The sequence below is a fragment of the Scyliorhinus canicula genome, chromosome 5 (assembly GCF_902713615.1).
Source record: "Scyliorhinus canicula chromosome 5, sScyCan1.1, whole genome shotgun sequence".
NCBI lineage: Eukaryota > Metazoa > Chordata > Chondrichthyes > Carcharhiniformes > Scyliorhinidae > Scyliorhinus > Scyliorhinus canicula.
In genome coordinates, this window is record NC_052150.1 from 227,154,735 (window position 1) to 227,180,562 (window position 25,828).

The following is a 25,828-nucleotide window of genomic DNA, read 5'->3' on the forward strand; positions in this document are numbered from 1 at the left end:
AAGCACAAAGTCAAATGTGAAATTCTTCCTGCTAGGAGTGAATCTTGATTTGTACTCATGCCAATATTTTCTACCAAAATTACTGACTCATTGTGACACAGGTGCTTTCACCTGGTGAACTTAACACCATTTGCAACCCTCTGTCAATCAGAGGGCAGAATTATGTCTTTAATACCTGTTTCTCTCGATCCTTTCCAACGTCCATTGGTGCTTCCTGCAGTTTCTCAGTGTATCTGAGCAACAGGGAATTCCCCAAACGTGATCCAAGGAAAAGGAAGCCTGGTTCCAGCGTGGTCATCTGTGAATGCAGACAGATATCATTAGCTCAGAGTAACTGGAGGAGGCAACATCCTAAACCATACCTTGCTCAATTCTTAGTCAAGGTGATGGAGGAATGGGCCTGTGATTTCCCTCAGGGGGAGTTCCTGAGTTCGATCATTCTGCAATGTTCACGTAGAGGCGATCTCTCATGCACAGGAGTGGGCAAGGAAACGGTCAAACAAATGGATAATTCAGGTATGTGATTGTGACAGGGGCGCTGGAGGGGAGGCTAGTGGCGCTGGTAAGTGTACATGGTCCCAATTGGGACAATCTGGGATTCGCAAAGAAGGTGTGTGGGGCCATCCCTGACTTGGACACACAAACTGATAGTGGGGGGAGGGGGGGAACTGGAACTTGGTGCAGGAGCCAAAATTGGTCAGGTCACGGCCGTGCTCGCTAGTCCCATCAGGGAGGGGTGAAGGCGCTGGCTGGGCTAATGGTGGAAATGGTGGAAATGGGAGGGGTGGACCCTTGGAGGTTTCTGCACCCGAGGAGCGGGACTACTCGTTTTTCTCAGCAGTCCATAAGGTGGACTCGCGGATTGACTTTTTCATGGTGGGGAAGGCGCTGTTGGCTGGGGTTTAAGGGTGGGAGTACTCAGCAATTGCAATATCAGATCATGCTACACATTGGTGGGGAGAGTGAAAGCTGATCTGGCAAGGTGAGATGGTCTCCCTCTGTTACTGGTGGGTCGGGTACAGGCGGTTAAAATGAATGCGCTGCCGCTATTCCTGTTTATTTTTCAATGCCTGCCAATATTCCTGCCAAAGGCATTTTTTAGAGAGATTGAAGGCATGATTACCTCGTTCATATGGGGAGGGAAGATGGCCAGAATTAAAAAGGTGCTACTACAGAGGGGAAGCCAGGCAGGGGGTTTGGGTCTTCCGAACCTGATGTATTACTTCTGGGCGGCGAATGTGGAGAAGGTACGGAGCTGGGTCAGAGGGGTTGATTCCCAGTGGGTCAGAATGGAGGAGAGTTTGTGTAGAGGGTCGAGATTGAAGGCGCTAGCGACAGCGCCGCTCCCAACGGCCCAGGGAAATACTCAGGGACTCCGGTAGTAATAGCTTCATTGAGAATTTGGAGGCAGTTTCGACAGCACTTCGGGTTGGGGGCAGGGTCAAGGGAAATGCCGATTCGGGGGAACCATAGATTTGAGCCAGAGAAGTGGGATGGAAATTTTCGGCGATGGGAGGAGAAAGGAATTAAGACACTAAAAGATTTGTTTCTTGGGGTCGTTTTGCAGGATTGAAGGAGCTGGGAGCGATGTATGGGCTGGAGCAGGGGAAAATATTTAGATACATGCAGGTTTGAGACTTTGCCAGAAAGGAGATACAGAGCTTCCCAGTAGAGCTGGCTTCCACATTGCTGGAGGAGGTGCTGACGACAGGGGGACTGGAGAAGGGGGTAGTATCGGCGGTTTACAGGGCTGTTTTGGAGGAGCAGAAGGCGCCACTAGAAGGAATCAAGGAAAAGTGGGAGGAAGAGTTGGGAGAGGGGAGAGGCCTTGGTCACCCGAAGGCGGATCCTGTTAGGGTGGAGATCAACCTCTCCACCCTGTGCCCTGGCGTGGCGGGGGACCTGCTGGAATTCTGAACGCTTGAAAAGGTCAAATTTGAACTGAGGGGAAGGCTGGAGGGATTCTACAACTCATGGGCGTCATTCATTATGCACTTTCGAGAATTGGATCACATCGAACATCAGGGGGGTTGGGGGGAGGGGGACTATATGCGTTAATGGTGACTATGGGTGATTCCCGATTCCTTTTTGTCATTTGTTTATGTGAACATGCGGGTCAATGTCTGGGGTTTGTAGGCATCAGGCGGATGGGGGACCTTTTCCTCGATGGGAAGTTTGCGACTTTAGAGGAGTTGGAGGGGAAGTGGGGTCTCCCCCCGGGAACAATTTCAGATATATGCAGATTAGGGCGTTTGTTAGGCGGCAGGTGGCGGAGTTTCCGCTACTGCCGCCTGGGGGGGTGCAGGATAGGGTGCTCTCGGGGATGTGGGTCGGTGAGGGTAGGATCTCGGCAATCTATCAGGTGATGCAGGAGGAGGAGGAGGCCTTGGGTGGAAGAGCTGAAAGTGAAGTGGGAGGTGGAGCTAGGGGAGGAGATCGACGAGGGGACGTGGGCGGACGCCCTGGGGAGGGTGAATTCGTCCTCTTCTTGCGCATGGCTCAGCTTGATTCAGCTGAAGGTGCCGCATAGGGCGCACATGACTGGGGCCAGGATGAGCCGGTTCTTTGGGGGAGGGGGCAGATGTGGGAGCAATAAATTAACAACAATACAAAAAAGTGGCAAACAAACAGTCGGGGAACCACACCCACATGTTCTGGGCGTGTCTGGCGTTGGAGGGGTTCTGGAGGGGGGTGGCGGGGACCTTGTCCAAGGTGGTCGGCTCCAGGGTGGAGCCGGGCTGGGGGCTCGCGATCTTTGGGGTAGCATCGGAGCCGGGAGTGGAGGCGGCGAGAGAGGCCGGTATCCTGGCCTTTGCGTCTCTAGTAGCCCGGCGTAGGATTCTATTACAGTGGAGGGACGCAAAGCCCCCGAGCCTGGAGGCCTGGATTAACGACATGGCCGGGTTCATCAAGCTGGAGAAGGTGGTTTGCCCTGAGGGGGTCTGGCGGAGGGTTAGAGGGTGGTCAATCTCAGCAGCAGCCGGGGGAGGGTAAGGGTAGGTTTGGGATCTGTTAAGGGGGTTTGTTTTTGCGACTGTTTGTTTGCCACTTTTTTGTATTGTTATTAATTTATTGCTTTGTATTGGGGGGGGGTTCTTTCTTTCTGTTTATTTTTTATACCGTGTTTATTTTATTGTTGGGAGAAAATTTGAATAAAATTTTTTTTTTAAATGTCTGGGGTTTGATGGGATAGGATCGTTGTTATTGATATGGGGATTGACGTTACATTTGTTACTGATTATTGTTTATTGTTGGGTGTAAATTGGGGAGAAAATGTGAAAAAGTAGAATAAAAAAACTTTTTTAAAAAACAAATGGGTAATTCCATTTGAAAAATAACACGGATATAACCTACAAGTGTTGCTTCCAGTGTTCAAATTCCAGTGTTCAAGAGAGCGAACAGCACTGATTACCATCGTACACAGGAACTAAAGTAATCCCAAAGACACAGGTGAGTAAATGGAAAGCAGGCTGAAATTTACCATCTATTGATACATGTGGCTGATTAGGAACTGGAAGAGCTTGTTCCACCATTCAGTCACATTTGTATCTCTATTTGCCAGCATGTTTTCCATAAACCTTGAAAAAAAATTAATTGAGGGACCAAAATATTTAAGAAAAATATTTTATACAACTTATCACAAGTTGAGCTTTCAAGAAACATGAAAACCATTTAATCGTATTAATAAAATTAATAATCTTTATTAGTGTCACAAATAGGCTTACATTAACACTGCAAAGAAGGGGCAGCACGGTGACGCAGTGGTTAGCCCTGCAGCCTCACGGCGCTGAGGTCCCAGGTTCGATCCCGGCTCTGGGTCACTGTCCGTGTGGAGTTTGCACATTCTCCCCGTGTTTGCGTGGGTTTCGCCCCCACAACCCAAAAATGTGCAGGCTAGGTGGATCGGCCACGCTAAATTGCCCCTTAATTGGAAAAAATTAATTGGATACTCTAAATTTTTTTTAAAACACTGCAATGAAGTTACTGTGAAAAGCCCCTGGTCGCCACATTCCGGCGCCTGCTCGGGTACACAGTGGGAGAATTCAGAATGTCAATTCACCTAACACGCACGTCTTTCGGGACTTGTGGAAGCAAACCGGAGTGCCCGGAGGAAACCCACGCACCCACGGGGAGAACGTGCAGTATCCGCACAGACAGTGACCCAAGCCAGGAATCGAACCCGGTCTCTGGTGCTGTGCAGCAACCGTGCTAACCACTGTCTACCGTGCCACCATTAGCTCTGCTCGATTGGCAGCACTCTTCCGAATCACAAGGTTCCAGGTCCAAATCCCTCCAACAGAGAGTCAGTACAAAACCCAAGGCTGACACCACACGGAGGTGCCATCTTTGGGATGCAATGTTAAACCAATGCCCCTTTGGGTGGATGTAAAAGATCCCATGGCACTACTCTGAAGAAGAACAGGGGACATATCCCCAGTGTCCGGGCTAACATTTATCCCTCAGCCAATACGACTGAAAGGGGTGAAGTGGTTGTTAACCAAATACAGTTTGTGGGAATTTGCTAAGCACACAATGCTGATCTGCATTCCCTACATTAGCGACTACACTTCTAAAACTGCTTCATTGGCTGCAAATAGCTTCAAGACATTCAGTGGTTCCGAGAGGTGCTGTTTAAATGTAAGGCTTTCCTATTCTTAAATATCTTTACTCAACAAAAATCTATTACGATAAAAGTAAAATGCTGCAGATGCTGGAAATCTAAAATAAAAACCGTAAATGAGAGAAATACTTTTTAAGTCAGGTCGCATCTGCAGAGACAGATAGAGAGTTAACATTTCAGGTTGATGAACTGAATCTCAGTCTTGCAAGCTCCAACAATTCCCAGCTTCCTTTTGGAGAAGGGAGTTTTCAGATATCCACAAATTGCTTCCGGATTTTGTTTTTTTAATTAATTCAAGAGAAGTGGATGCCGCTGGCTAGACCAGCATTTATTGCACTCGAGGTGGTGGTGAGCCGCCTTCTTGAACCTCCACAGTCCATGTGGTGTAGATATACCCACAGCGCTGTTAGGGAGAGAGTTCCAGGATGTTGCCCCAGCAACAGTGAAGGAACAGCCGATATATTTCCAAGACAGGGTGGTGAGTGGCTTGGAGGGAGACTTCCAGGTTGTGGTGTTCCTAGGTATTGGCTGCCCTGTCCGACTAGATGGTAGTGTCCATGGGTTTGGAAGGTGCTACTTCAGGAACCTTCATCTTGCAGATGGTACACACAACTATTACTGTGCATCGGTTGTGGAGGAAATGAATGTTTGTGGAAGGGGAGTCAATCAGGTGGGATGCTTTGTCCTGGACTGTGCTGTTGGAGCTACACTCATCCAGCCAAGTGGGGAGAATTCCATCACATTCCTGACTTATGCCTTGTAGATGGTGGACAGATTTTGGGGAGTCAGGTGGTGAGTTACTGGCTACAGGATTCCTATCCTCTGACCTGCCCTGCAGCCACAGTATTTATATGGCAAGTACAGTTCAGTTTCTTGTCAATGGTAACCCTGAGGAAGTTGATTCACGATGGTAGTGCCATTGAATGGCATGGGGCGGTGGCTAGATTCTCTCTTGGAGATGGTCATTTCCTGGCACTTGTATGGCACGGAAGAATTGCCATTTATTAGCCCAAGGCTGGATATTTTCCAGGTCTTGCTGCATTTGGGCATAGACTGCTTCAGTGACTGAGTCGCCGCAAACGGTGAACATTGTGCAGTGATCCGCGAACATCCCCACTTCTGACCTTATGTTGAAAGGAAGGTCCTTGATGAAGCGACTGAAGATGGTTGGGCCTCGACACTACCCTGATTGGCTTTTCTCCAATTTTTTATTATTCGTCCATGGGATATGGGCATCGCTGGCTGGGCCAGCATTTATTGCCCATTCCCAAGGGCATTTATTGAGAAATTAAACCACACCCCACCCTGTCTCGACTGCTCACCAGAGGAAATAGTTTCTCCATTTCTACTCCTTGACACTCAATCGGGTCAGCTAAAAAATTCCTAAATTCAAGGAACAGAAGACAACAAACAGGAAATGCTGGGAAAACTCGGCAGGTCTGGAAGCATCTGTGGAAAGGGAGAATCAGGCATGTTTATCAACATTGTAGCTATCATTCTTCAAATAGGCACCATGCGGCATTTTATGTCAAGGCACTATATAAATTTAAATTGTTGTAGTGCAGCATGATTCCCACATCAGCTCACACACACCAGTGTTGACTGATTAGAAAAGCGTGGGAGATCAGGGTATTGGGGGTTCCAAAGCCTTCAGCAAGGAGAACCCAGCCTCCTTTTGCTTTTACGCAATCCAGTTTTGGATGCAGCAGCATTAGAGGATGGAAATAATGGCATAAAATATTCAAATGTAATTACATTTATTCCACAAAGCGACATAATACATCCAAGTGTTAAAAACTTACACAGGTGGTGAGGACACTGGCTGCTGCCTTGTCAAAGTGGAACGCACGGACGCTCCTCATCCCATCTGTTATCAGGGTCAACACATAGCTGCAGACAATGAGATCCAGAGAGACACAGTAAGTCAGGACACACAAGTAAAGCTGATACTGTAGGAAATTACTCAAAGTTTGAAATAAAAACAGAAAGTGAGGAAAGGAAGGTGGCACGGGAGCACAGGGGTTAGCACTGCTTCCTCACGGCGGCAGAGATCGGGGTCCAAGTCCGACCTTGGGTCCCTGTCTGTGCAAAGTCGACACGGTCTACCGGTGTCTGTGCCAGATTCCTTCGGGTGCTCCGGTTTCCTCCCATAGTCCAAAGGTGTGCAGGGTAGGTTGATTGGCCATGTCAAATTGTCCCTTAGTGTCCAAAAACGGTTGGGGTTATGGAGTAGGGTGGGGGTGTGCCCCTGGGTAGGGTGCTCTTAAGGAGGGTCAGTGCAGACTCGGTGGGCTAAATGGCCTCCTTCTGCACTGTAGGGATTCCATTACTTTTATAAATGCTGAGCCATATGGATGATAAGGGCATAGTGTAGGTTAGATGGCCTTTCGTTTTTTTTCCATGTCGGTGCAACATTGAGGGCCGAAGGGCCTGTACTGCGCTGTATCGTTCTATGTTCTATGTTCTATGTTCAGTCTGGCAGCATGAGTGGAGAGGGAACAGAGTTAAAATTTCAAATCGACGCTCATTCGTCAGAACTACAAACCGGAAATATTAACCCTGTTTCTTGCTTTGCAGACGCTGCCTAACCTGCTGTTTCCAGTAATTTTTTATAAGTGAAGTTTGCAGCCTGGTGTACAATTGGAAGCAGTGAATTGAGAAAGGACACAGTAAATTGGATTTTCATTATTTATATTACGGATCACCAAAATATTTCAGAAGAAATTTGCAGGACACATGAACGCTGTTAGGTGAAAATCTAATAATGTTTGAAATTGCTCCATATCATTATGGAAGAGGATGTTCTGCAGACAACCATTAACACAGTACGATATTAAACTCTGATATTCCCAATAGTATGAGCTAAAGTATGTGGATTTATGAAGTGTCTCTCACCCCACCAGTGTCCCAACACAGTTTACAATAGCTCAGGCACAGTTATGCAACAGCAAGCTACCAGTTAGGCTCATATGGTTTAGCACACTGGGCTAAATCTCTGGCTTTTAAAGCAGACCAAGCAGGCCAGCAGCATGGTTCGATTCCCGTACCAGCTTCCCTGGACAGGCGCCGGAATGTGGCGACTAGGGGTTTTTACACAGTAACTTAATTGAAACCTACTCGTGACAATAAGCGATTTTCATTTCATTTTCCACTGCTGTAAATAGTGAACTCACTAAATCAGAGGAAGAACCGAGAGCAGATGCATGGGACGACTTCAACTTGCAAGTTTCCCTCCAAGTCACACATCAGCTCGACTTGGAAATATATCGGCCGTTCCTTCACTGCCACTGGGTCAAAATCCTGGTACTCCCTCCACAAGAGCACAGTGGGTGTACCTTCACCACATGGACTGCAGCGGTTCAAGGAGGCAGCTCACCACCACCTTCTCAAAAGCAATTAGGGATAGACGGTAAATGCTGGCCTAGCCAGCGATGCCCACCTCTCATGAATAGATAATTTTTTAAAATATCTGTAGGCAATATATGTGAAAGTTGCTGTTACACATGAATATCTATTGCCATACAACCAAATGGTGGATGAATAACATATCGCACTGAAGGAGGATGAGATGCATGCTGAGCCTCCATCTCAGCTATAATGATCAATCGGAAGCTCCTGCATGGCTCAGCTGATTAGGTTAAAGACAGTGATCAGCTGAGCTGTATCCCCCGGGAAAGTTCCAGAATCGGCACCAAGTCCATGCTCACTTTGTCCATTTAAGATGGTGTTAATAGAGGCACTTCAATTGCTCTCAGTGCCCATTGTTAGTGGCTACAATTAGCGGCGACCTCCTCGCCTATGAACAGCAGAGAAGAATCAGAACAATACCTGCCACCAGGGATCCGTCAATCAGCAAGCTGGGAAGAGGAGAAATATTGCAACCTCTGCTTTCCGACCTGTGAAGAACAGTGATCGGATCCAAAACTTGGGCAACTACCAGAAAGTTGAGTCCGCTGTTGTGGAGCTCTTAACCCTTATAAGACCAAATTGAACAAGCAAGTTGGCTGGACCTTAGCATGGGCAAATTTCCATTATGCCTCTGGTATGTCCCAATTTTTGGGGGAAGAAAGGGGCAACTTAATGATTGCCCAAACACTCCAGCAATTTCCAGATTTTTCAGATTAAATTCAAATTCTCAAAGTGTTACACACGAGTAGATGGGGAAAGGGGAAAATGTGGAAAAGGAATTTCGAACTATCCCAATGAGGTTCACTGTGATTCACATTGCAGGGAAACAGCACACTAACATAGCACACAGGAAATTTCAACAACCCATTACTTACATTTCTCCTCCCTTTAAGGAAATGACCATCTTATCGTAGGACACAAAGGCAGCTTGAGCACAATCCAACATAATCTTCACCCCGTCTTGAATCCCTGTAGGAGACGCACACACACAACATGGCATCGGGTCTCTAATGTTTGATTCACCACTGACTTCCTTATAGGTTATGATGCCTGACATGTCCCAATTGTTAGTTTATTTAAATCTTGGTATGATCATTGCTTCCCCTGCCATGTTCATCCCTGAATTAAGCTCCACTGGAATGCACTGCTTCCTGCCATGGTTGAATATCTTATTAACAACCCATAAGCATCAGATGTGGCTCAGTGTGTAGCACTGGTACCTCAGATTCACAATGAAGTGGGTTCAAGTCCTACTCCAGGACTTCAGCCTAATAAATTAAAGCAGACACTGGAGTATAAGACTGAGGGAGTGCTTCATTGTTGGAGGTGCCGCCTTTCAGATGAGACACAAACAGACCCTGCCTGCCCTCTCATATCCCATAGACCTATTTCAAGGAAGGGTGGGGAAGTTATCCGACACTTTGGCCAAGATTTATCCCTCAATCAATATCAATAGGGCGGCGTGGCAGCACAATAGTTAGCACTGTTGCTTCACAGCACCAGGGACCTGGGTTCGATTCACTGGTCTGTGCGGAGTCTGCACGTTCTCCCAGTGTCTGCGTGCATTTCCTCCGGATGCTCCTGTTTCCTCCCACAAGTCCCAAAAGACGTGCTGTTAGGTGGATTGGACATTCTGAATTCTCCCTCTGTGTACCCGAACAGGTGCTGGAGTGCAGCGACGAGGGGATTTTCACAGTAACTGCATTGCAGCGTTAATGTAAGCCTACTTGTGACACTAATAACGATTATCACAGATTATCTGACCATTATACATAGCTGTTTGTGGGAGCTTGCAGTGTGTAAATTGGCTGTCACATCTCCTACATTACAACAGTACTACACTTCAAAAGTACTTCATTGGCTATAAACTGCCCTGAGATGTCCAATGGAGGGGGAGACAAATGAAAGAAAAATTGTAATTTTGTTTTTTTACAGAATTTCAATGGGTTAAAACCCTGACCAGCCATGCAGAGATCATGGGTGACTGTGGAACACGTGTATTAAGGCAGGAGTAAGAACACAGATCCACCTCTAACAACTCAAGTAAACTGCTGGCTGCAACATAAAAACATAGAAAATAGCAGGAATAGGCCATTCGACCATTCAATATCATTGCTGATCCTCTATCTCAACGCCATACTCCCGCGCTCTCCTCATACACCCTGACACCTTTAGAGTCTAGAAGTCCATCTATTTCGTTCTTAAATATATTCAGTGACTTGGCCTCCACAGCCTTCTGTGGTGGAGAATTCCACAGGTTCACCACCCTCCGAGTGAAGAGATTTCTCCTCATCTCAGTCCTAAATGGCCGACCCCGTACCCCGAGACTATGACCCCCTTGTTCTAGACCTCCAGCAAGTGGAAACAAGGTCCCTGCACCCAGTTTACCAAGCCCTGTCAGAACTTTGACCATTTCAATTAGGTTCCCTCTCACTCTTCTAAATTCCGGTGAATACAGGCCCAACCGACCCCAATCTCTCCTCGCACAACAACCCGGCCAACTCAGAACCAGGAACTGCTAACTCACGGAGTGGGAAAGACGTTGTTCCATTTGTCAGGCTGTTCAGAGACACTCCGTAGGGTGGGACACTCTGGTTGAGGTACAGCAGAGAATTGATGGCAAAGATGACCACACCACCTGAAAAATGGAGACAATGCACATCACGCTGAGTACTTGGCACCCCACAATAAAATCACCCGAACAGATGCAAATGACATGCCAAACGTAAGAGGAGGATGATAAAGTCACACAAGCCGTCTGTTACAGAGCAATGGGATCACCCTGACCCAGCCAACAATGTTTGTTTTCTGCTAGCATGAATGTGGGCGCACGCAGACACCCATCACTTGTTGCAGTTTGGCCCGAGATCCACCGACCCACAATATTCTACGCTCCACTTCGCAAGAAATCGGATCACTCCCCACGCCTGATGTCGAGATGGTGGAGGAACCCGAATAGAGCCACTGACACTTGCCCTTGTGCATTGTTACTTCGACAGCAGGTATCATGATAAAAGCGGATCACTTGCCCACACCCTGAAGAAACAACGTTTTTTCTTTATTCGTGGACGTGGACTTTGCTGACAAGTCAGCATTTACTGCCCATCCCTAATTGCCCTTGAGCTGAGTGATTCAAGTCAATCACACTACTGTGGATCTGAAGTCAAATGTGGGCCAGGCCAGGTAAGGATGGCAGATTTCCTTCCTTAAAGCACATTAATGAACCAAAGGCGTTTTACGATAATCGATGATAGCTGTCCTGGTCACCACCACTGAGACGAGCTTTCATTTTTATGAATGAAACTTGAACTCCACGAGCTATCGTGAAGAGATTTGAACCTGTGCCACCAGAGAATTAGCCTGGACCTCTGGATTACTAGTCCAGCAACATTATCACTACACCATCTCCCCATGCATGATATACATCATGGCCAGAGACAACAGGAAAACCTGTGTTTATAACCTCAAATGAAAAATTGAAAAGAAGAAATTTAACGAACCCGTCATTAAATCTATTTCAAATCGAGCTCGGAAATTGACAAAACTGCTGCATATGAATAAGATAATGAGAGTGCTTTGATCCAAATCCTGGAGACAGAGTCAGGAGTGCAGCCATTTATGTCGAGATTAATGAGGAGCTGTTTGGTTTCACTGTTCCAGTGTTTTCTTTCGTGGAAACCTACAACCTCACTTGGGCAACACGGTAGCACAGTGGTTAGCACTGTTGCTTCACAGCGTTAGGTTCCCAGGTTAGATTCCCAGCTAGGGTCACTGTCTGTGCCGAGTCTGCTCGTTCTCCCCGTGTCTCCGTGGGTTTCCTCCGGGTGCTCCGGTTTCCTCCCACAGGTCCCGAAATATGTGCTTGTTAGGTGAATTGGACATTCTGAATTCTCTGTGTGTGCCCCCGAACAGGCACCTAAATGTGGCGACTAGGGGCTTTTCACAGTAACGTCATTGCAGTGTTAATGTAAGCCTGTGACAATAATAAAGATTATTATAAAAAGATGCTTTACCAGTTTGTTCTTTCACTAATGTCTGCCAGATATTCAGTAATCAAAGTACCTACGGGGAGATTTTATTTGGACCCATAATTGTACAAGTGTAGGGTCAGGGTCTCCAGCAAGGGACATCAGCAAGAGTGAAAGGAGGGGCAATAGGTTGAGATGACGCACATCTTTCTACAGCATTCACCAACAGTCGCAGTCGTTCATTTGCTCACCTATGGGTTTCGGCACTGCCAGAGCCTGGGTGCAGTCGAATGGTAGATTGCTGAGTGACCAGATGACAGGATGGACCTTCTGCATGATGTTCAGTGAGATGGCAACAATGCTGCAGGTGTCCTGTCGCACTGCCACACGACTGGACACAAAAAGAGGAAACACAGATTGAAAAACACACTTCTCTTGCTACATTTTAAAATTTATTTCATCAGAAGATACTAGAGACACAAAAAAAAAGAAAAGAAAATCAGTTTAGCAGAACACCCAGAAGTGCCTCAACTACGGAAGGAAAATACTAAAGATGCTGGAAATCCGAGATAAAAACTGGAATGCTGGAAGTGCTCAGATCAGGCAGCATCTGCAGAGAGAGAGTGTAAGCGTTTCCAGTCTCTCACCTCTCATCAGACCTTTCAGCAGCTCTGAAAGACCACAAACCCAAAACACTCCCCTCCTTGGATGCTGGATGATCTGCTGTGTATTTCCAGCTGTTTTTGTTTTTATTAACCCATAACCGCATTCCTAGATAGTAGTCAGGAATTAACGAGAGAAGAATTTGGTTCACTCTTTGATCTGCACGTAGCTGCTCTCAGCTAGGGCATCAGAACGGGCCTACAATTGGACCATCACCTCAAGCTATTGCCTCCACCCTGCTGGATGTGATCATCCTTCAATAAGATGGAGAGATTGGATAGACTGGGCTTGTTTTCCTTGGAGCCAAAACTGTGGGGGATTTGTTGCCCGACTGGAAGCCAACACAAGCCATGCCATTCTGATAAACGATCCCGTTACATCTGCCCTCTGTTGTTTCAATGCTGGTGAACTGACTGTGTATTCAGCATCCTCGGGTTTTGATCAATCATATATAATTGATCCTTATTATAATGGTTTTAATTAATGAAATGAAATGAAATGAAATGAAATTAAATTAAATGAAAATCGCTTGTCACGAGTAGGCCTCAATAAAGTTACTGTGAAAAGCCCCTAGTCACCACATTCCGGCGCCTATTCGGGGAGGCTGGTACGGGAATTGAACCGTGCTGCTGGCCTGCCTTGGTCTGCTTTCAAAGCCTGCGATTTAGCCCAGTGTGATGCTTTTCTATTATGAATACAGCAGCTAGGGATTCAACCTCTGCTCTCAGACTGTTTTTACCCAATGTACAAGTCAGTAATATTATGGATTAGAACAGAAGAGATGCAGACGCAGTCCACTGCTGAAGTACTACATTTGATAGCAATTATTCTTTATGTTGGCATCCTGCAGACATATAAAAACCAATTGTCTCTGATGTAAAGTAAAACGAGCAATGACAATCTATTGAAAAGCAGCCCTACCAAGTTGCATTTTGGCAGTCAAAATCATGGAGCTTATTTAAAGGCAAAATTTTCCAAGGTTAAAAGGAGCTACTCACAAATTCTTTTCGAGCACCGTACAGGGCAGACCAGGGTAGGTGGAAAGAATATTCACCCTACAGTTGAACAGGGCATTGGTGGTACAACACGTGGAGCACATTGTACAGTTTTGCTTTTCTTACTTCAGGAGGGATATCCTGACAGTGGAGGCAGTTCAGAAAAAAGGTTCACTGGACCGATTCTTGGGGATGAGGGGATGTTTTATGAAGAAAGATTGAACAGATTGGGCCTGGTGGAGTTTAGAAGAACGAGGGGTGATCTTATTGAAGCGCAAGATTCAGAGGGACTTTAAACAGGGTAGATATTGAGGGGGTGTTTCCTGGTAACTAGGGGGCACAGCTAAAAATAAGTGTATCCCACTTGAGGAGATGAGGAGGAATTTCTTCTCTCAGAGGGCTGTTCTTAGTTGGGATTCTCTTTCAGAGAGCAGTGGAGGCTGGGTCATTCAATATGTTCAAGGCCGAGTTAGACAGATCTTTTGGTCTACAAGAGTCAGGGGTTTTGGGGGAAGCTGGAAAGTGGAGTTAACCACAATCAGATCAGCCGCAATCTTACTGAATGGCAGAGTACATGCTCTATTCCCGCTCCTTATGTTCTTAATCCAAGCCTACAAAGAACATTTGTGGAGTCAACTAACATAAAACTTTAACAGTTAACATTTTGGGTCTCTGTTTTCATCTGTTTTTTCTCTCTCTCCAGCTGTTGCCAGACTGACTGAATATTTTGGCTTGAAGGCTCTCTGCATCTCCCTTGAACAGAGGCCCAACCAATCCCCATTCACCACCGACTGGCTGAACTCTTCTCTCGTTGAATAATTTTTCCTTTAGCTTGTCTCACTGCCTCCAAATAAAAGTGTGGCTATGGGTACCTGCATGGGTCTAACCGTGCCCACCTTTGGTGGGATGTGGAACATTCCTTGTTCCAGTCAGACTCAGGACCCCTCCCCCAGCTTTTTCCAGTGTCAGGAGATCGTGATAACATGCAAAATCAAAGAATCCAGTCACCGGGAATAGGTTCTACTGGTTGTATTTTTCTTTAAACCATTTAAAAATGAAAATGGTGCAGTGGCAGAGACAGTTTGGCTGGGTTGATGGAACTAGTGATTTTGAGATGTTATCATAGAATTTACAATACTAAAGGAGGCTATTCGGCCCATCGAGTCTGCACCAGCCCTTGGAAAGAGCACCTTACCCAAGCCCACACCTCCACCCTATCCCTGAAACCCAGCAACCCCACCCAAACTTTTTGGACACTGAGGGGCAATTTAGCATGTCCAATCCACCTAACCTGCACATCTTTGGACTGTGGGAGGAAACCAGAGCACCTGGAGGAAACCCACGCAGACACGGGGAGAACATGCAGACTCCACACAGACATGATCCAAGCCGGGAATTGAACCTGGGACCCTGGAGCTGTGAAGCAACAGTGCTAACCACTGTGCTACCGCGCTGCCCTAAATTCAAATTTTACTATCTGCTGTAGTGATATTTGAACCCGGGTCCCCAGAAAAGTACCCTGGATTACTGGTAAAGTGACAACATGAATTGGTAACTTTTTCTATCAAGTTTGCTTCCACTTTTCCCCTTCTCTCACCTTCACATGGCCCAGGTCTGCCTCTTTGCTTCCCTTCCTCAACTTCAGTTTCCATTTCTGGGGATAGACTGTCTATTAATTCATTGTATCCACTGATAGTGCTCATTTTTCCTCAACCCAGGATTGCTCCCACCAGCGGTTCACAGGATTCTTACCCTGCGTCCAACCCATTTCCCACACTTGACCTCACGCGTTACCTCCCCTCCCAGAACCGCAACAGAGTTCCCCCTACACCCACTTTCCACACCACCAGCCTCCACATTGAAAAGATCATCCACCATCATTTTTGCCACCTCCAGCATGATACCACCAAACACCTCCCACCAGCATTCCAAAGGGACAACTGCCATCGTGACACCCTGGTCCATTCCTCAATACCCCACTACCTCCCTATGTAATCGCGGGAGGTGTAACACTTGCCCCTTTAACTCATCACCATCCAAGGCCCCAAACACACCTTCCAGGTGAAGCCGCATTTTACTTTTACTTCTTTCAATTTAGTCTACTGCAATCTCTGTTCACTGTGCGGTCTCCTCCAAGTTGGGGAGACCAAACGCAGATTCAGACTGCTTTGCAGAACACCTCCACTCAGCCCACATGCATCATACCCCAGCTCCCGGTTGGCACTCAGCCCACAGGCATCATACCCCAGCTTCCGGTTGGCACTCAGCCCACAGGCATCATACCCCAGCTCCCGGTTGGCACTCAGTCCACAGGCATCATACCCCAGCTCCCGGTTGCTTGCCATTTTAATTGACCAGCTGGAATATGGTGTTCAACTGCTGGTACCACACTTTAGGAAGGAAGTGAAAGCTTTGGACGGGTACAGAAGAGATTTACTAGAATTGTTCCAGGATGAAGGATCACGTTTATGTGGACAGATTGGAGAAGCTGGGGTTGTTCTACTTCGAGTAGAAACGGTCAAGAGGAGATTTGATGAACGCGTTTAAAATCATTAAGGACTTCAACAGAATAAATAAAGAGAAACTGTTCCCAATGGCTGAAGAGCCACAGGAGGAAAAACTTTATTCACTGCTTGATAGGGTGGGTATTCACTCGGAAATTGTATACGTATTCATTGCAGAAATATAGGGAAAGAGTGGGGGAGTGTAACTAACTAGATTGTGAGGGGCAAAAATTAACATAATCTCTCTCAATTGATGACGATACATGGAAGCAAAAAGATTATTCTGGATTCAGTGTTGTAACTGGGCAAGTCCAATGAATTATGACAAAAAACAATAACTTAAGAGTCTCCCATTCAATCACTGCAGACGTTCCGATTACTCATCTTAAGTATTTCCCCTATCCAGCAGAGGTAACAACAGTTCAATGAGATAATGCATTGGCAGCTGATGTGACACAACATTAAAGTGCAATCAATAACTAGCAGTCAAGGTCGCCACTAAAAATCAATATTCTATCCGGTGAAGTATGTAAAACACTAGTTCCTAAGTTGGTAGTTGATCTTAAAAACCCCCAGTAGACAAAACTAGGGACGAGACTTAACGGCACCTTTTTTTCTAAATATCAAAGCAGCTTATTATTGAGCATTTATCTTGCTGGTCCCAAAAACGATCATCTGTAATTTCCAACTGCAGGATTTCTATTTCTACCCTCAGCGTTGATTAGGCTCCCTCTTCCCACAATTTCCAATTCCGTAACCTTCATTCCCTGCAGTTCTATTTACTGCAACTACGAATGCCTCTTTCACACCATGCCTGTACACTGCAATGCTTTTATCTGACTCTTAGCGATCACACATCCAACACACTGGAGATAGCAGACATATCAGGAGCAGAATTACACCCCTGCTGTCGTGATATTAAACATACTGCAAGAGTAGAGACAAGCATGGTAGATAGAATGATTTAGCTAAGATAACGCAAACACAGCTTTGTAACTCTAGCAGGAGCAATCGGAGAGAGGTTGCTTGAAATAAAAGCAAAATTGATGAACAGACCATAATAAAGATTAATTTTAACAAAACACTGACAACTGCAACTAACATACAGGAATAACAAGTCTGTCAACATCTATAAATGGCAGAATTAATACTGGCTATTATGAAGTGAATGTTAACCTGACTTGTTATTTATTTTAGATGTTGTTGGTCACTGTGCATTGCTAACATTTTGGGTCATTATGGAGGGAGGGGTAACAAAGTGTATACATACCCAGGCCAAGTCTGGTTAGGCTCAAAGAGGATGAGCAATGTGGGCTCATAGTAACCATACAGGAACTGCATGTCAATCACATTCAGCAACTTTTCATCCAGCTCTCGAACGTCAATGATGTAACTGGGGAGGAAACTGGATTTCTGCCTGTGGGGGAAAGTGTGTTGAATCAATGATCAAATCAATAGTCGAATCTAAAATCATTACTGCTGTAATAAAAAATACTTCTCTTTTACACTAAAACACAGCAAAGCACATTGTCACCAGCAGTCATCATGATTTTAGTAAAACAACAGTGGGTCTACTGTAACATTCCTCACAGTAAATCTGCTGCTTTAGGGGATTGGCAACTGAACATTCCAGGGTTTAGATGCTTCAGGCAGGATAGAGGGGAATGCAAAAGAGGTGGGAGAATTGCATTATTGGTTGAGGAGAATATCACAGCTATGCTGAGGGAGGACACCTTGGAGGCTTCAGGCAGCGAGGCAATCTGGGTAGAGCTCAGGAACAGGAAGGGTACTGTCACAATGGTGGGGTTTACTACAGACCTCCTAACAGCCAGCAAGAGACAGAGGAGCAGATATGGAGACAGGCTTATGTAAAGATGAGACGTGAAGGTTCAGTTAGGGTGCTCGAGAGTTAACGGTTAGCGAGGAAGGACGTCAAGAGAGCCAGGAGGGGACATGAGAAGTCTTTGGCAGGTAGGATCAAGGATAACCCTAAAGCTTTCTATAGATATGTCAGGAATAAAAGAATGACTAAGGTAAGAGTAGGGCCAGTCAAGGACAGTAGTGGGAAGTTGTGCATGGAGTCCGAGGGGATAGGGGAGGTGCTAAATGAATATTTTTCGTCACAGGAAAAAGACAACGTTGTCGAGGAGAATACGGAGATGCAGGCTACTAGATTAGAAGGGCTTGAGGTTCATAAGGAGGAGGCGTTAGCAATTCTGCAAAGTGTGAAACTAGATAAGTCCGCTGGGCCGGATGGGATTTATCCTAGGATTCTCTGGAAAGCTAGGGAGGAGATTCCTGAGCCTTTGGCTTTGATCTTTATGTCATCATTGTCTACAGGAATAGTGGCAGAAGACTGGAGGATAGCAAATGTTGTCCCCTTGTTCAAGAAGGGGAGTAGAGACAACCAGTGAGCCTTACTTCTGTTGTGGGCAAAGTCTTAGAAAGGTTTATAAGAGATAGGATGTATAATCATCTGGAAAGGAATAATTAGAGATAGTCAACACGGTTTTGTGAAGGGTAGGTCGTGCCTCACAAACCTTATTGAGTTCTTTGAGAAGGTGACCAAACAGGTGGACGAGGGTAAAGCAGTTGATGTCGTGTACATGGATTTCAGTAAAGTGTTTGATAAGGTTCCCCACGGTAGGCTATTGCAGAAAATACGGAGGCATGGGATTCAGGGTGATTTAGCAGTGTGGATCAGAAATTGGCCAGCTGGAAGAAGACAAAGGGTGGTGGTTGATGGGAAATGTTCAGCATGGAGACCAGGGGCTGGTTTAGCTCACTCAGCTAAATCACTGGCTTTTAAAGCAGACCAAGCAGGCCAGCAGCACGGTTCGATTCCCGTACCAGCCTCCTCGGACAGGCGCTGTAATGTGGCGACTAGGGGCTTTTCACAGTAACTTCATTGAAGCCTACTCGTGACAATAAGCGATTTTCATTTCATTTTCAGTTACTAGTGGTGTACCACAAGGATCTGTTTTGGGGCCATGCTGTTTGTCAGTTTTATAAATGACCTGGAGGTGGGCGTAGAAGGATGGGTGAGTAAATTTGCAGATGACACTAAAGTCGGTGGAGTTGTGGACAGTGCGGAAGGATGTTACAAGTTACAGAGGGACATAGATAAGCTGCAGAGCTGGGCTGACAGGTGGCAAATGGAGTTTAATGCAGAAAAGTGTGAGGTGATTCATTTTGGAAGGAATAACAGGAAGACAGAATACTGGGCTAATGGTAAGATTCTTGGTAGTGTGGACGAGCAGAGAGATCTCGGTGTCCATGTACATAGATCCCTGAAAGTTGCCACCCAGGTTGAGAGGGTTGTTAAGAAGGCGTACGGTGTGTTAGCTTTTATTGGGAGAGGGATTGAGTTTCGGAGCCATAAGGTCATGTTGCAGTTGTACAAAACTCTGGTGCGGCCGCATTTGGAGTATTGCGTGCAGTTCTGGTCGCCGCATTATAGGAAGGATGTGGAAGCTTTGGAAAGGGTGCAGAGGAGATTTACCAGAATGTTGCCTGGTATGGAGGGAAGATCTTATGAGGGAAGGTTGAGGGACCTGAGGCTGTTTTCGTTAGAGAGAAGGTTATGAGGTGACTTAATTGAGGCATACAAGATGATCAGAGGATTAGATAGGGTGGACAGTGAGAGCCTTTTTCCTCGGATGGTGATGTCGAGCACGAGGGGACATAGCTTTAAATTGAGGGGAGATAGATATAGGACAGATGTCAGAGGTAGGTTCTTTACACAGAGAGTAATAAGGGAGTGGAATGTCCTGCCTGCAACAGTAGTGGACTCGCCAACACTAAGGGCATTCAAATGGTCATTGGATAAACATATGGATGATAAGGGAATAGTGTAGATGGGATTTAGAGGGGTTTCACAGGTCGGCGCAACATCGAGGGCCGAAGGGCCCGTACTGCGCTGTAATGTTCTATGTTCTATCTTGGAAAGATGCATAAAGATGGTAAAGTCTACAAAAGAATATAGTGAGGAACAAAACAGATTTATGTAATTGAACTTTGCAAGTGTTTATAAATTATTGACTCCTGGGAGAAGAAACCAGTCTTTTCGACTGCCTTTTAAAAATTTAACACATTAAAGGATGCGGAGATTTGGTAGGTAATGGGCGAGAGGTGTTTTAAAGCCATTGGCCCTTGAACCATAAAAAGCACCAAAAACTATACACCAACCCATTTCTTCGCCAGGCCTTCAACCCTCCAAATATCCATCCCCCTACCCTTAATCTTTCCTTCTTTGTAATTTCTAAACCCCAGCTCGATATTGCTGATTCACTACTCCATGCTCTCTATAACCATGGGTAATCTCCCGCACTATGGGCCTTGTTCCTTCAAGTTTGTCATTAAAAACAAGCACGCACTGCAGTTCACTGAAAAAGTTAGGTTCAGCATGCTAGAAACAACGAATCCGAACGCGAATCCCAGCTGTCTCTTGGTAAGTTTTATTTGTTTTTCTTTACTGCCTTCCTCAAGGCGTTGGCTGTTTGCTGTAGTGCATATTAACAGCTACTAGTCGTCCTTCAGCCAAACTGGCCATTGTTCATGTCCAAAACCACGGAGGCAAATACCAGGAACGGAAGCATTGTTATGTTACTGGACAAGTAATCAGGTTCGCCTTGACCTACTGTTCTCAAGACACTAGTTCCAATCCAACCAGGGCAGCTGGATATCAGAATATCATAAAAACCATCTGATTTACTAATGTCCTTATCGGTCTGACCTTTATCTAACTCCAGACCTATAGCAATACAGCTGACTATTAACTACTCGGTTGTGGAGAAGGTGGCTCTCCACAAGTACCATAAAATTGCTTGCTTTGGCATGGGGCGGCACAGTGGTCATCGATTGCATATCCAGAGAACTGATAAATACCAAAAAGAAACCACTCGTGTAGAACCAGTGTTCATGGACAATTTGTCAATGTCAATGTCCTCAGAGGAGTTGGGGGCAAGAACAAACGGAGAAGGAAAAAGCGGGCGCAAAGACTTTCACACATACAGATAACATTTTTTTCTCTTTTGAAAAATTGTAGCTCACCCCTCCCCCATAACTCCATCTTGTTCATCACTTAAAGTGTCCCTTCGGAAAGGCAAGACCACCAACTGCGTTCCATAGATCAGCATCACTGCACAGCGTCCATCTGGGTCCACGCGCACCAGAGGTATGTGAATATTTTGCACAAAGCCATCCTGTCAAGCAAGGCAGAGGCAGAAAATAGGGAAATTATTTTACAAATCCAACAGGGAATTCTGTGGAAGCTTCTTTACCCAGTGTCTTAGAATGTGATCATTCTGCCACGTGCAGCAGTTAAGGTGAATGCCATTCATAAAGGATATACTGAAAGAGTTCCAGGAAGATGGGGGGGGGTGAGGGAAGCTCGATTGAAGTGCAAACAATAGCATAGACCATTTGGACAGACGCCCTGTTTCTATGCAATAAATTTATCAATCCTAGTTCTGACATCTTCAACTGACCGTTAGCCTCAAAACTGGAGAGTGAGTGTTCCAGATTTGTGCGCGTGTGAAGAAGTGCTTCCTGATCACCTCTGAACTGCCTGATTCAGTAAGTTCATGATCTATTTTGATCGCTCCAAGGAACCGTTTCTTTATCTATCCTAGCAAATCTTTTAATCATCTAAGTGCCTCAGTTAAGAGTTTTTATGCTGATCCTTTTCTTATTGACACTCAGAACTGTTGAAATCAAGACTGACTGGATGATTCTCGTGTGTTCCAGATGGCAAGAGTTCTTCCTGTAATCTACAAGCTTCCTGCTTACCAACCACTAGCCATTGATTTTCCTTCAAGCGTACCTCTCAGCATCTTTACTGGCACTTCAATAACTTTTTTGGATGTGGGCGTCGCTGGCTGGGACAGCAATTATCGCCTATCCCTAATTACCCTTGAACTGATCGATTTACTGGTCCATTTCAGAGGAAATTTAAGAGTTAACCACACTGCTGTGGGTCTGGAGTCACATGTACACCACCAGACAAAGACGGCAGATTTCCTTCTCTAAAGGACATTAGGGAACCAGGTGAGTTTTTACGACAATCGGCAATGGTTTCATGGTCATGATCAGACTTTTAACTCCAGATTTTTATTGAATTCAAATTTCGGCATCTGCCATGTTGTTATTCAAACCCGGATCCCCAGAGCATATTCCTGGGTCGCTGGATTATTAGTCCAGTGACAAAACCACTAGGTCATCGCCTCCTCTTTCCAAACTTAAAGAAGCAGAGAGAAATTAAAATCCACAATAATGAAAGAATACACAAGTGATTAAGGATCTCATGCTGCCAGGTCACACGCATACGTGTCACACACATTTGGATACACACATCACTGAGATCCTACCTTAAGCTCCGGCTCCTCAAAATAATGCAATGAGAGCGTTTTCAGATCATGGGTTCCAGGATCATACTCAACTACAGACAGCTTAAAGAAAAAAAGGAAAAACAGCAGACATGTTAAAAATAAACATAGATCCTCCAGCACTAAATACAACAGATACTTGTCTACTACTTGTAGAAGATAAAATAATATGCAGATCATATAGAGCTGTGAAGGGAAGAATATATTCAGTGCCAATGTGTATTTCTGGGAGGTGTTCCACCCGATTTGTAGCTCTGGACCCAATAATGGACTGGAACTTAACTTCCAAACAGCTCTATTGAAGCATACTGTGGAACTTGGTATAAAGCCTAACTTCAAACCTTGATTATGGAATATAACTCAGGCTGTCAATGCTAAGTGATTTTTGATTTTAAAAGTATCTACTTGTAAGGGAACAGCGCCAACAACTACATAAGGAGTTCAGAGGTTTACCAGGCTAAATGCAGGAATGGGTGAGTTGTATTGTAATACAACAATTGTATTATTGAGGAAGAAAAAGAAAAAGAGAAAAATAAACGGTTGCTCATTTAAGACGGAAATTCTCTGGGCCCCTCTTCCTCAAAATGTGGTGGAGGCAGAATCTTTGAATATTTTTAAGGCAGAGCTGGATAGATTCTTAATTAGCGAAAGGTGAAAGGTTACGGGGGACGGGCAGGAAAGCAGGGTTGAGGTTACAATCAGATCAGCCACAATCTTATTGAATGTGGAGCAGGATCGAGGGGCCGAGCGGCCTCCTTCTTATCCTAATTCATATGCTCACATGCTTCTCAAAACTCCAGGCTCATCACTTTCAGAAAGAACAAATAAGAAATACACGCACAAATAGAACTGAACCGCCTGTACTTCGATTGCCAGGATTTGTGATCTCAGAAACAAGACACAGTCAGTCAGCCTCTGGAGTCAGTTCTACAATTCAATTAGATCATGGTTGATTTCTAAATCATCGCCATTCACCCGCCTTTCATCAATATCTCTGGATAACCTAAATAGAAAAATCCAACAATCTCAGTCTTGAACATTTTAATTGGTCCGCGGCCTTTTAGATTTCCAACACCATGTGTGGAAATAAATGCTTTCTAACTTCTCCCGAACAGACTGTCTCTAATTTTGAGATCATGCCTGCTTATTTTGGAATTCTATACCAGAGAAAATAAAACCCACGAATTATTTTTACATTGTAAACACCAGAGTTGGATCACCCATCAACCGGCTAAATTCTGAGAAGTCTCACGTGTTATGTGTCAGCTTACTTTGGCATCTTTGAAACTGAGGAGGAGTGCATCCCGCTTGGAACCTGCGAGCTGTACACTGGCTATGGACATGACATTTCCAAAGAGCGAAAAAGATGCCATCTGCTCCAGCTTCTCTTTCCGGCCTTTAACATCAACACAGAAAAAAGGAAAAAGACGATCAGAAATAAAGAATTACATATCTGATCCCTTCTGTAATTCATTCATACCGATCCCAGGCGGCAAACTATTCATCTCGAACTGCATAGTTTGAGCATTTGCAGGCAACGTACTCCACTCAGTCTTCAGGTATCTCAGTCAAACTTGTAACATTTCAACATTGTCTTAGTTTGAATTTCTAGCTGTCATTCACAGTACAAATCACAATATTAGCTTTTTCAAATTGCAGGCCAACAAAGAACAAAGAAAAGTACAGCACAGGAACAGACCCTTCGGCCCTCCAAGCCTGCACCGACCCATGCTGCCTATCTAACCGAAAACTTTTTACACTTCTGGGGTCCGTATTCTCTATTCCCATCCTATTCACGTATTTGTCAAGATGCCCCTTAAACGTCGCTATCGTACCTGCTTCCACCACCTCCACCGGCAGCAGGTAACAGGCACCCACTACCCTCCATGTAAAAAAACGTAACTCGCACATCTCTAAACTTTGCCCCTCGCACCTCAAACCTATGTCCTCTAGTAATTGACTCTCCACTCTGGGAAAAAGCTTCTGACTGACCACTTTGTCCATGCCCCTATAATTCGGTAGACCTCTGTCAGGTCGCTCCTCAACCTCCGTCGTTCCAGTGAGAACAAACTGAGTTTACCAAACCTCTCCTCATAGCTAATGCCTTCCATACCAGGGAACATCTAGTTTACCTCTTCTGTACCCTCTCCAAAGCCTCCACAGGGGCTGTTTAGCTCACAGGTCTAATCGCTGGCTTTGAAAGCAGGCCAAAGCAAGCCAGCAGCACGGTTCGATTCCCGTAACAGCCTCCCCGAACAGGCGCCGGAATGTGGCGACTAGGGGCTTTTCACAGTAACTTCATTTGAAGCCTACTCGTGACAATAAACCATTTTCATTTCATTTCATTTCATCATTCCGGTAGTGTGGAAACTAGAATTGAACACTTTATTCCAAGTGTGGCACAACTAAGGTTCTACACAGCTTCAGCATGACTTGCCAATTTTAATACTCAATGCCCCATCCGTTGAAGACAAGCATGCCGTATGCCTACTTGAATAATGTTTCAGAAGACAGCAGCACAAAGCAGTAAAAAGCATGTTTCAAATCTCTTCCTGTTTAATTATAGGAATTTTCTTTATTGTCACAAATAGGCTTACATTAACACTGCAATGAAGTTACTGTGAAAAGCCTCGAGTCGCAACATTCCGGCGCCTGTTCGGGTACACGGAAGGAGAATTTAGAATGTCCAAATTATCCAGCCCCACGTCTTTCGGGACTTGTGGGAGGAAACCGGAGCATCCGGAGGAAACCCACGCAGACACGGGGAGAACGTGCAGACTCCACACAGACAGTGACTCAAGCCGGGAACCGAACTGGGATCCTGGCGCTGTGAAGCAATAGTGCTAGCTACTGTGCTACCGTGCCGCCCATACCACTGACTTATGGCCCTGAAGACTACATCAGTCCACAGTGACTAGAATTCTTGTGGGTTTAGCACCTTCCACCTTTTAACCTTGTACGAGGGACATTCCTCATGAGTGTAAACGAGTGTCTGCACCAAGGGGAAGCATGGCTGAGTCTCTCAGTCACCTCTCGCTATGGTTGTCCTTTCCACCAAGAGTAGTCACAGAAGAGTGAAAACCCCAGCTTATATTTTTTCTTCCTCCCTAGTTCAAAATTTTGTAGCCACTAAATTCAACCAACAGAGGCCAGAACTCATTGCTGGTTGCTTTTTATTTTTTCTAACGAATCAAACATTCATGCCTGTATAAAAGGGAGGCAGTGGCGTAATTGTATAGTGGCTGGACTAGTAACCCAGAAACACAGAGGCGTGGGCTGGGGA

At 45.5% G+C, this 25,828-nt stretch overlaps 1 protein-coding gene across 2 annotated transcripts in view; it reads right to left on the reverse strand.

Moving 5' to 3' along the window:
- cpsf1 (cleavage and polyadenylation specific factor 1) overlaps positions 1–25,828 on the reverse strand; it is a 119,794-nt gene that overhangs the window by 81,947 nt on the left and 12,019 nt on the right. For both annotated transcript variants that reach the window (XM_038798669.1, XM_038798667.1), the window contains exons 4-12: positions 23,817–23,941; positions 22,528–22,608; positions 21,212–21,363; positions 17,430–17,576; positions 12,249–12,388; positions 10,557–10,667; positions 8,905–8,998; positions 6,424–6,511; positions 176–298 (exon numbers count right to left, since the gene is read on the reverse strand). In XM_038798669.1, coding sequence (XP_038654597.1) covers positions 176–298; positions 6,424–6,511; positions 8,905–8,998; positions 10,557–10,667; positions 12,249–12,388; positions 17,430–17,576; positions 21,212–21,363; positions 22,528–22,608; positions 23,817–23,941 — 1,061 coding nt within the window. The remainder of the gene's footprint in view (positions 1–175; positions 299–6,423; positions 6,512–8,904; positions 8,999–10,556; positions 10,668–12,248; positions 12,389–17,429; positions 17,577–21,211; positions 21,364–22,527; positions 22,609–23,816; positions 23,942–25,828) is intronic.